This window comes from Tachypleus tridentatus, chromosome 2, assembly GCF_004210375.1.
Source record: "Tachypleus tridentatus isolate NWPU-2018 chromosome 2, ASM421037v1, whole genome shotgun sequence".
Taxonomy (NCBI): Eukaryota; Metazoa; Arthropoda; class Merostomata; order Xiphosura; family Limulidae; genus Tachypleus; species Tachypleus tridentatus.
The window spans coordinates 78,025,250-78,037,794 of NC_134826.1; the positions used below are offsets into that span (position 1 = coordinate 78,025,250).

A 12,545-nucleotide genomic window follows, 5' to 3' on the forward strand; every position below is an offset into this window, starting at 1 on the left:
ATGATTCTCATTTAAGAATCTCATACATATTTTGAGAACAAACAAGACTTGAGCAATACACAGTCAACAAAATAGGTCACAGGTGAAAAAGAAAACTATACAGAAACAAGTGTAAGACTAAATCCATTACAATTGGTCAGCATTAAAAATTTGCATGCTTACATCTAGATAAGTCTACCATATGGCCCAAGAGATGCTAAGATATAAAGTGAAGGAAATGATGTAATAAACTGAAAAATAGGTGTGATGCTGATATGTAATGGCAGCATTAAAGTCTATTGACTTTTGCTGAACAGACCCTTTTCTTGTACTCCAATGAGTACATCTAGACTTGTTTGATGAGGGTGAAAATAATGAAAAAAAAAAAAGCACTAAAGATACATATATGGCTGTTTAGGAGAAAGATAAAGAAGTTAGAGATATAGATGTAAGATGCAGCTCCAACAGCCCAAAGAATTGCAGCTGCTGACCTCAAAATCAATATGGCTGTTTTTAAACCCAATCATCATGAGTTATAATCACTGAATTAAAATAAGAGATGATTTAAGTATTTCTGATGTGTAACCTTCAGTTTACTCATCATCATATTAAAAAACAGACTTGAGGTGTTTGAGGATGAGGCAGAGGAAAACTTTAAAACTTCCCATCACACTTGTATTATCATGGAAAAGAACCTTCCAAGAAGCTACAGGATTATTACCTAAAATAAGATCTATTAATTACTAGGTTAAATGAAAATGTTCAAACTCGTGTACTTTAAAATATTTTCCACTTTTTCCTACCTGTTCATCATATCAACACAATATGCACACAAATGTACATCTTTAAACTGCCAACTGCTTGTCAAACCTTACTTTACTGGCAAAGAGCCTTGAAACCATGTAATTTATTAAAATTAAAATTAAAAACTAACCTTTCTCAAGATGATATGCTCCACACAAAGTGCTCACTTTTTACATTCTTCATGTAAAGATAGTACAAAAGCTACAAAACATCCAGTACTTCCTTGTGTTATGCTAAAGATTAAAGAAGAGTAAATTGCAAGGATTTAAATGCTAATAACTTTGAGATATCAGATATAAAATATTTTACTTTGGAAGGGGGTTGCTATTTGGACGTTTAAGCTGAAATTGCTGGATGTGATAACCTTGGGTATTACTAGAACACTCTGTCAAGATATCCACCAGAGAAATGCTGGTCTGAAAAGAAAAAAAGGAATTAAACGATGTCATTAATTTAAGTCTGAATCAACTTATTCACCTCTTTCAATAAACTCAGTAAAATGATCTTTCGTTCTTCATGCTTGCCTGCATAATTTTATAGCATGTGCATATCAAATATGTGTGCACACACACACACACACACACACACACACACACACACACATGTAACTAAAGGTTTGTTATAAAATATAATAATACATGTTTAAATACACATGTAGACAATTTTTCTTAAATGATTGAGCCTATACATCCAATTCCTGAACACTTTGACAAGATTTTTGAACTAAAATGACACAAAGTATTGCTGCACAGTTTTCCTAATACTGCACACTACAGAATTTTTTATATACGTGTAAAATATTTAACACACTAGAAAAGTTTAATAAGAATGCACCTTTTTCTCTAACCACAGTGAAGCACTACAGTATAGTCTTAAAATAATATGTCTTGAATAATAAAAATATATACATTTCTTACATCATTTGTTTTATCTTCCTATCAAGTGTTTTCAAAGGAAGCACGTTAACCAATGAAGACAAAGTCAAAATTTGCCTTGTATGTTTTGGTTACATTAAAAACAATAAACTTCAAAGTATATATTTTTAAAAAATGCAAACCATTTACTGAAAAGAAGTGCACAAGTTTATATTTACATGACAGACAATTTTAATTATACACATAATATACTAAAATACTTCCAGTTAAAGAATATTTAAATATATTCAAAAGACAAAAAAAAACATTAACTAAACATGGCTAGATAAGCAAGTAGTAGTTATTTTTGCCTATAGGTGGATAAAACAAAAAATATCTTGCTATCAGTATAGTGTGATAAAAACTGCACAACAAAATGGAAAATTGTTTTAAACAATTCTTAGTTCTTGGCAATCAAACTAACAACTTTGTTACATGTATATATGACTAATTCAATTAAATATGTATCTGTAATTGAAATTTGGAAGCAAAAACATTCAGTAAATATGGACAAGTTCAGTCTCAAAACAGTAAGTTATGTATGGACATCCAATGTGGTTGAACTAATAATTTGTAATAAAACTATGTTCAGTTGTAAGGTTTCAGTTAAAAATACTAATTTTTACATTTTTTATAACTTAAATGAATTTCTCACATACTTATGTTAGATATACAAAATGTTCTAAATATTCTTGACATGTCAACATGCCCACAGATCTTCATTCTCATACTCTCTGTACTTTACAGAACCAATAGTTGCAGTTATAATGGAAACTACATAGCTCCAGTTGTAGATGGGAATATATTTCAGAGATATGTACCTGTCTGAAGATCATTTCAATTCTTAAGAAATGTAAAACTAAAAACAGACAGTAAAATAAATATCCAGAATACCAACAGGGAGATGGAGGAGTAAACCATAGAGAGAAATCTGGTTGTCACTAAAGTTTCAGTGCTTAGGTAAGAAATGTAATAGGTAACACATATCACAAAATTTGAAAAGTTCATCAACCTGTGCCAAAGAAAATCCATAACCAGAGTAAATTCAATAGAAAAAAAGTGAAACAAACCAGCCTCATAAGAAACCAAACTAAATGAGGACATTTATAAAATGGATTATTCATAGCAGAGTACCTCGTTACTTCCTCACCCTTTAAATAATGTATAGAAAAGGAGATATGTGATATGTAATTACTTGTGGAACTATCTCATTTTCAGGTATGGTCACACATGGTGGCATAACATGCAATTAGGATTAGATTACACTTCCTTGGTCTGTGCCTGCAGTGGCAGATTCTCACAAATGCATACCAAAAACAGCTATTGACTAGACATGCTCTTGAGTTTAAAATCTGCTACATATATTAAAAAACAAAGTCAGTAGAGTCATAAAACAGGATCAGTCACTCAAGACCTGAGAATAAACTCTACAATTCAAGGACAGTGCAATAGAAACAATACATACATTACCTGTGTGGTTATGGGTTAGGTCTATTGGACCTAGTCCATACGGAGGACAATACAAATTCAACAACTTATACGATAATTCTGAAATTTCTGAATGTAAGTGCATGAAAATTAGTAAGATTTTGTTAAAGATCACAATTATTTTCTACACAAAGAATGAGATTATTTGAATTTAGTACTTCAACTAAAGTTTTATTTATTTTAGTTATTTGTATTCAGACTCTGGAAATTTCAAATATTGCCATGAAATGTTCAATTGATAAAAAATCAAAAGGTGTATACATTTTCTTTTATTTCATAATTTTAACCTTAAAATGTCTTTCTTAAATTTCATTCTTAATTGCAAGTCTTTACATTTGCATATATAGTTTATCTTTAATATTTTATTCTTCAATTCTGTCCTTTAGCATTATTATTTATCACAACATACATCAACAGCATCCTCAGACAATACTAGAGTATTGTCAAGAGATAATATAGCCTTTGGCATAATGTTGTTGTACTACACTGAGCCTCATGAACCAAGAAAAAAAAATATCTTTTTAAAAAATGTTAAACCTTTTGAATATGGATTTTAAAACATAATTAATTAAAGTACAAAACTAAAACCTAAATATGGTTTAACAGTTTATCTTACTAACATATCTTGAGGTGATAAAAACATTATATGCTAGTGAAGAAAAAAGCAGTAACAATTCAGTCTGACACACCATGTGAAAAACATTTTCCTCACCACTTTGGAAATAACCATTGGAAGATTGTAGTTTCAAATCAGTTATATCTATTGATTATAAGCATCCAGCTCTTATTTGAGCTAACTGTGAAATTGTAACTTTATATATACAAAGAGGATGTGGCTTCTGTCAAGTTTCCAAGAGATTTACTTCTTTCTCAGAACTTGCATTATGGAATTTGAAAGAAAGTTATGTAATAACAAACTAATCTGCTTCTGTCTATACACAGATGTTTAGTGTAAGTGAAGGATTAATAAAGTTACAGAGACCAATAGTTAAGGCTTCTAAATGCTTGTGCATTGTGGAACAACAAAACAGAAGATTAGGTCTTTTTCAAATGTTTCTTTTGAAATAGAGAAATTAAAATTTATATAACATAAATCATTGGATTATAATGTAAATTATAATGCTAATTTCACTGATATATAATCATACTGAAGTTGCTTAATTACATTTTGAATATAACTCAGGAAAACTTTATGGCATGTACAAAATGGGAACCCATAACCATAGGGTTAAGAAAGATAAATATAAAGAAGTAAGGTTTTACCCCTTTCTGACTGGAGCTATGAGACATTATACAAAGAAGGATTAGCTTAGCTCACTGTCTCAAACACTACATAATATGTATGAAGAGGCTGAAAATATTAGAATATAGCACTATCAGCAACTTATAGAGAGCATCACTCTATAAATGATGCACCAGTGCATAGAGTGAAATATTGCCTAGAGCAATCACAGAAGTATGTTTAACATAATAAAGTTCCAGTTGTTTGAATTCATTCAAACATGAAGTACAATATTAGAAAAAGATCATGCTTTTCTTTATTAAATCATTCAAAGACCCTAGATTCTTCTGTACTGTACTTACAGTAATACTTGGGTTAACAAGCACAACAAAATTGTGAAATCAAAGGTTAACTCCGCAGGTAAAAGAAATTAACCCATAAGTAGGGGAGTCCATCTAGCTTGAAAAATCACAACAAAATTCAAAATTATGTTAATAAAATTCTGAGAACATATTTGAATTTATCTACACTCTGGCTTGCTGAATATTCTTTTAAAGGAACTGTGATGAAGATCACAAAGACATTCCAAAACAGCAAAATTTATTGACATACAACCCAAACTTCATTATAAGATGTAAGGAAACATCCATGAAAACGGATAAACTAACTTGTTAAAGACATGAAGCAAGATTTAAAAAGCATGATTCAATGTAAGGTATAAATAATTTTCTTCAGACCACAAGAAAAGTTCATTATATGGAGGTAGCAATAAATACCTCTGACAGAATATAAAAAATAAGATATTTTCTGAACAAGAATATTAATTAAGACAGATAAGATAATGATTACATTCTTTTGCTGCCCAAGTTTTAGGTACAAAAAACATGATCAGAGCACAAGGGGATAGATGGCTTCTGCAAAAATCCTAAAGTGAAAGATAACACACCTACTGAAACAGTCAATAAGCCATAGTCATCAAAGACATACATCAACATGTTCAAGAAATGGTAATAAGTATTGGGTTGAGGAATAATTCGTGAGCATATTTTCAAGTTAAAAAAAATATATTCATAAATGAAATGCTTTCGCAAAATATTTCATATCATTTGGTAGATAATTTTTTGCTCTAATAGATGGTGTGTTTGATTTTCATATGTCTTTAATTTTTGCTTTCATTTTCAGGTCATTAAATGGAATGTCAAGTGGACAAAATCGAGCATTTTCGACACCATCTGCTTTTCGCATTACTTTCTTGCAATTTCGTTTAAAACAATGCATACTATATACCTAGGTATTACATGAAATAAAGTATCATAATAAATGTTTTGGGTGTAATGTGTTCATGCATTGAAGTATTGTATAGTCTTGCATGTAATGCTTGAATGAAATTATTTGAAAACGCTCACAAATTATTCCTCAACCTAATAAGATATAACATGTTTATATACCTACTTCAAAAAATATCCTAACAGACTGGTAAATAGAGGCTGATTCTTATCATTAGGTGTCTGTAACTTGTTAGCAATAAATTCCAAGAAAACATAGGCAGCATACAACCCCCTTGTTTCAAAACAAATCAAATGTATGTGTGAAAATTGTTACTCTACTGGTTTTCATAGTTGTATCAAGAGTTTCAAATAATTGTTTGTTTTTTCCAAAGCCCAAAGAAGTAGGCTCTATTACAATTTAATAGTTTTACTGTGAAAAATGTAAAGCACTGTGGTGCAGTTGTGTTTCACTGTATGTATTTGTGTGCACAAGTACACTCAATTTTGACATTTTCCCAAAGAATAATATACAATTTGTTTATGACAAATCAACAAAGCTAATTAAATTTAAGGTGAATTGAAATAATTTTAGAACTGATTATTACAGTTTTCCATGCATTCATCTTAACTTTATTCAACATAACTGGGTATATTTTAATCTTTTATTAAACACCCTTTGACAGGACAATGTATTCTCCTTTATGTTTGTTATTAAATTAAGTTATGAAACTCACTTTAGAAATAACCCATTATAATTTAAACTCACAGGAATTCTAACTTCACTTTTACCTACATAATGGTGTGTATAAAGAGGTTAAAATGTTGGCATAAAGCACCATAACTAGAGACATTAATTTCTGCAAACTACAAGATGTTACAATGTAACAATACTCATTTAATAGGAATAACTAAAATTCACAAAAAATTATTTGTAAAACATTATGTAAGCAAACCTGCAATAAATTATTACTTCAAAAATACTAAGTTTAACACTTGTGCTTTAAATGATCAACATCATAACTCTCGTATTAAATTTATGTGAAATAGTCATGAATATCTAACATAATGCTAATTTTATCAAATAACATAAGTGTACAATTGGTTGATCAGACTGATCATAAAGAGAACTATTATTTATTAGACAATCTTTGTAGATCACAAAAAATGTAATATTGTTTTAAACAGATTTTAGTTCAAGGTGATGGGAGTTAAATTTTAGAAATCAATTTACAAGTTTAGATATCTTCACACATTTAATCATTACGTAAATTAATTTTTTTTTATGCAAGCACATTTGTTGTTTTGGCATACAACTTCTCTCTCATTGTAACTCCTTGCATTACAAAACAAATTACATACATGCAGAAGGCTGGTCACAAGTTAAGTTTTTCTGTGAAAAATGCTCAACATTGTGGTGCAGTCGTAATTCATTAGCGGCATTTTCCAAAGAATAATATTCAATATTTTTATAAGAAATCAACAAAGCTAATTAAATTTAACATGAAATAAAATAATTTTAGAACTGAATATGCATTAATTTTAACTTTAGTTACCCTAAGTACACACAGTTTAATCAGTGTTTTATTACATAATTTGTCATAAAAACCACTCATTTTTAAAGGGCCTTTAATTCAAGTGTTTAACATAAGGCACTGTTCTCTTATTAATACACAATCTATTATCTGTAATGAAAAAACACTTTTGTAGAGTACACTCATATTATTAAATTATATTAAGATTATCACGTTTAATTATTTAAAGTCAATTGCAATGTAAAGTTTCACACTAATAGTTTTATTCAAATATCCTTTTTCATTACTTATTAATCAAGAGTTTAAGGTTATGATACTCTAAAAGTGTCTACTCTGCATTTTCTCAAAGCAAAGAGTTTCTTTTTTACCTCATAAATATATAAAACTTTTAAGAACAGCTGCTGCGAGCTAGGGTTGATAGGAATCTTCATGGTGAGATAGTACTTGAAATGCACATTAAATCAATTCCCACCACAATAAAGAATTAGACAGTTACTTTAACAGTTTTAGAGATAAATAAATACTAATTTTACTGATGACAGTAACCTCTCTGTAATGGCTTTGTTGAATAACATAATAAATATTACAGATGTCTGTAGATATTCCACAGAATGTGTTACATCTTCTATAGCAATGCACTTTGTGGAATTTGATAATCAATTTTTTTACTGGGCACATTTCTCAATTATATTCCACTAACTGATTATTCTCATGTAAGACTAAGATAGTTGGAATGATAAAAAAATTACATTATAATTTTGATTAATTTCTTGTCAATTAGTTTATTTAAATCTTATCTGCATCACTATATCAAAGAGTGCATGTCACAATGTTTTACATTTACATTCAAAATGTAATTAAACTGTTATTATCAATGGGTATTAAAAATGTGTCATTAAACATTAAAATTTAAAGTTTTAATTTTCTTAATTTCAAAAGAAAGTATTCAAATCAATTCAATTTTCATTTTTCTGTATCATGTGACATGTCTTCAGTCTGAATTTTCCTTTTCAAATTTTCTACCTCCAATAATGTGGTTTTCAATGTGTCAAGCAAATTACAAACACAAACTATAGCAACTGAAAGTAACAATATAAAATTTGAGGACCCTATCTTTTTCACTTGCTAAGATACCAAACACACCAGTGAAGCTCTCCTACCTTCTAAAATATTTCAAAGATTAAATACTACTCAAATAGTCTATACAGTGAACATATTCACAAACAATAGAAAAATTAATTATCCCTCTACAAACATCTGATTATGGTTTTCTTTTTGGTAGGAATAGTGGCCTTCAATTTCATTTTAGTGATCTGAGGAGTAAGTTAATCTGTTTAGTTCTTAGCTAGAAAGTCAATTCAAAAAAGATAGTTCTATGACTTTCTTTTCTAGTTCTTGGTATAACTTTTGTGTTCTCAAATTTACAAGTTTACTGGATTATTTTGTTATGACAGTTACACAAAAAAAGAAACTATCAACTTGTTTAATTAAACATAAATATATTTAACTATTCAAATAATATAACTGTTAATAAATAAAAATCAATCTCAACTTGCACAAATCTTAACGCTTTTTCTTCCCCTCAGCTAATTACTCAATAACTGTTCATACCTGATGACAACTTATCTTTCAAAATATTCTTTCAGCCTGACATTATACTTGAATATCTCCACTTCATGGGGACCCTTTTACTAATGGATACCTTTCAGGACTTGACTTTCAATTTTCTGGGACAACAGCTTTATTATACAATCTTATAACTTCTTGAAGTTAATCACGTGAAAATTTACAAAATGTACTAAGACTCTTCTCTAGGCTCTTAATTGTAACAAGTCCATGACCAAATCCAGAGAAATCACACACATACACAAAGGTGGGTATTTTTGTGACTAAAAAACATTGTAACTGACATGTCATAAAAACCCAACTAAAAATTCCCAAATTAGCCTTTTATACTTTCCAGAAAAAAATGGAAGTCATGTGTTGCATTGTCACAGTTATGATATGTAATGAGTGATGTCACTACATTATCCTACTCAATATTGCAAGCCAAACTGTTCTCTTATTACTCAGTACATTACAGTTATTCCAATAAAATATAATAATTATTACATAAATATATTCTTTAGTGTAATATTTTACACAAGTTTCATGAAAATGTAAGACAGTGATTTATATTTTAACAAAAGTAACTGAAATATAAAACTCCTTTGATTAGTTAACAAAGTTGTACATAATATTAAATATAAAGACTTTAGTCCAATCAACTGCAACTCAATCTCATGGTTTCTGTAAATAAGCTCTACCAGAAATATACCACTTGGATTTACTGCTTTTAACACAGAGATAAGGTCCAAACAAACCAAGTGAAAAGACTAATATGAAGAGTTTATAAAGAGAGGCTGTTGGAATAAATAATATTATTCATTGTAATAATATTTTTCCAGCTTTTCATTCCATAACACATTGATGATTTTACTACAGTTAGTGTTAGGGTAAATAAAAGTTTTACCAAAGAAAATATTTAACATTCATTGAGGAAGTTCAAGACATTAAAATAAAATATAAAAACTATAAGATGAAAAAGAAGTAACTTTACTTTTAACATAAAAATCACCTTGCAATCAAAGTAACTCAAGTAAAGGCTTTAAACAAATTTTTAGTATAAATATTTTATTAAAAAGCTTGTAATATTTGCTGAAAGACTGGTATATTAGTGAAGATTTTTACAGTAAGTCCAAAATGATAGCAAGCTTTACAATGTGTAACTTCAGAGAAATAGAAATGGTCCAATCAAACAACATTAATTTAAAGTTTGTTAGGTATATACAACTGTTCCTCTTAGGTTTAATACATTTTACTTATTTTATATAATACAAATGTCAATGTAATATTTTTTAGAAACAGTAATTATGGCAAGTTTGCTTTCCTAACTGTTTATGAATCATTTGTTATGTAGTTCAATTGTTGCAAATTTATATTATGTTACTTAACACTCCTACAAAAGACGTTTCTAGTCCTGATTTCTCCAAGCCCGTTCCCCTGGCTGTGGTTTCGCTAGATAGTAGATAGGGACAGTGGGAATCTCGTTAATCCGTTCATTAATGGATTTAAATGGCAATTTCATTTAAGTACAAAATTATTAGCCTAATATTAATAACCTTTCAAGTTGCTCTGGGGCCTATTTGGCCCCACTTTTCGTAGGAGTGTTAAACCTCTTCAATCTTTCTCAGTTTTATACAAATATCATTACATCAATGATGTCTCATAATTTGTAGAAAGTTCTAGGCCTTAGTCTGGCAACATATATATTAGCAGTCAAATTAATACAAATTAAGCAAGTGAATTAAGTTAGTGAAAGCAAATGTGAAGTTAGACTGCACAATTGTTTGTTTAGCTACAATAAGTGATTTTACAGTTTTACAGCTTTTATTACAATAGCAGAGATACAAAAGAATAATTTGTCTTGTTAAACAATGAACACACCTGAGTGGACTTTAACAAAGAAGAGGCACAACTGTTTAAAACTCTGGATACAACTATAGTAACAAACAGTTATACTGGTGATTTTAACATCAGTATCACAGCTATGTATTGTAATAACAGAGCAGAGGTGAATAATTTGTCTTGTCAAAGAATGTCTAAAGTAACCGAGTCTGTCTGAGCGGATTTTGATGAAAAACATGATTATTTAACTCATTCACATCAAACTTGTTCAATTTGATCAACCATATAACATCTTCATTCATGATGAAACTTTGTCAAATGGACGGCAACTGCCTGTTGTGTAGACACAAGTGTACAGAATGATGTTTTGAAAGGCAGCTGCTGCCCATTCTACAAATTTCATCATGAATACGCTGCCTAAACAATCTATCAAAGAATTTTCATTCACATTTAGTCTTTATAAATTTGATACTACTAACTTTTAATATAGTGTATAAATGTTCACAAAATTTGAGTCTTTCAGTAAACATTGCTTTTCACACACATTCATATTTTTAATGATGTATTTTAAACAAACTGAAAAAACATTTCCACAAATAAATCAACTTTTTTTTACTAGTCCACATGCAAAGTGTTTTCATATCAAGATTACAAATGCCTTTCCTCATTTCAAAAACCTGAAATTTCATTTTTGTAATATTTAAAACCCTCTAAACATTTGAAATGTTTGTTTTCAGTAAAACTTTAAACTGATTTATTTTCTCTACCTTCACTCTATACAAGATTAGTCTATTTCCCTACCATTATATTCATTAAAAAAAATCACAATAAATCTAAATTACCTTTTTTTTTTCTTTCTAGAATTACTTCAAATTATAACAGAAAACTACATTCATTTATTCCAAGTAGCTTCAAACTTGTAATAGTATACATCTATGTATAATTTACTTTTATTACCCTTTGAACTATTTCAAATTACTATTCACACCATTTTAAGTTGTAAATTATTCTAGGAATGTGGAGTTCGTGATATGCTATAAAATTATATTACCTTTGATCTTTTCACAAGCTTACTTTGTGAAACATTTTTAAATTATGTTTATTTACTTTACCTCCTCTAATATTAAGTAATCTAAAAAGATCCATATTTTTACCTTTTAATTTCATTTATAACATTTACCCAATATTTTTCTTCCTTGCTGTCAATTTCTGATGATACTTAAACTTACTTTTTTTATGCTAATGGTAGTAATTACCAAATAATTACTATTTAATTAAATAATGCACCAAATACTTAAGACTAACAAAATGCAAAGAAGTGGACAATCTCCCCTCTCCCAAATTATTTCTATATTTCTAATTGTGTGACAAGAGGTGTTATGAATTTATCACAGCTAGCCATTAACTTTTCCATGAAAATGAAAATTGTACTCTAAGTGAAGTGGATGATTTTCTGTTCAGAACTGTATACAATATGTCATTTGATAAATGAAAACTTTGGCTTTCTATTGGTTACAGGTAATACAAAATAAAATATAATAGAGAGAACCATTAACAAATCCTAAAAGAGAGGATGTGACAAGTTGGTGTGGCAGGAGGAATCTGATTTATCTAATTTTCTATTTGAAGGCTATAAAAAATTAGTTTTTTTGAACAGTGACAACTTTATTATGAGTAATTTCCACTCATTTTTGTATTTTTTGAAGGGGTATTGGATAAAAATAGAGATGACATGATGCCTGCAGAAAATATGTCGCATGTCATACTAGAAATTCAAGATTTGAGAAAATGGTCCCTTATATGGTTCCATCTTTTCTTTTTTTCTCAGAAAATAGCAACTATTTTTAAATGTTATATTAGCAGGTATTGATCTAGTGGATTCATGTAGAGG

At 29.0% G+C, this 12,545-nt stretch overlaps 1 protein-coding gene across 1 annotated transcript in view; it reads right to left on the reverse strand.

Annotated features, from left to right (window-relative positions):
- LOC143245535 (PDZ domain-containing protein 8-like) overlaps positions 1 to 12,545 on the reverse strand; it is a 174,182-nt gene that overhangs the window by 28,164 nt on the left and 133,473 nt on the right. Inside the window, exon 16 of the mRNA XM_076491899.1 lies at positions 1,093 to 1,199. Coding sequence (XP_076348014.1) covers positions 1,093 to 1,199 — 107 coding nt within the window. The remainder of the gene's footprint in view (positions 1 to 1,092; positions 1,200 to 12,545) is intronic.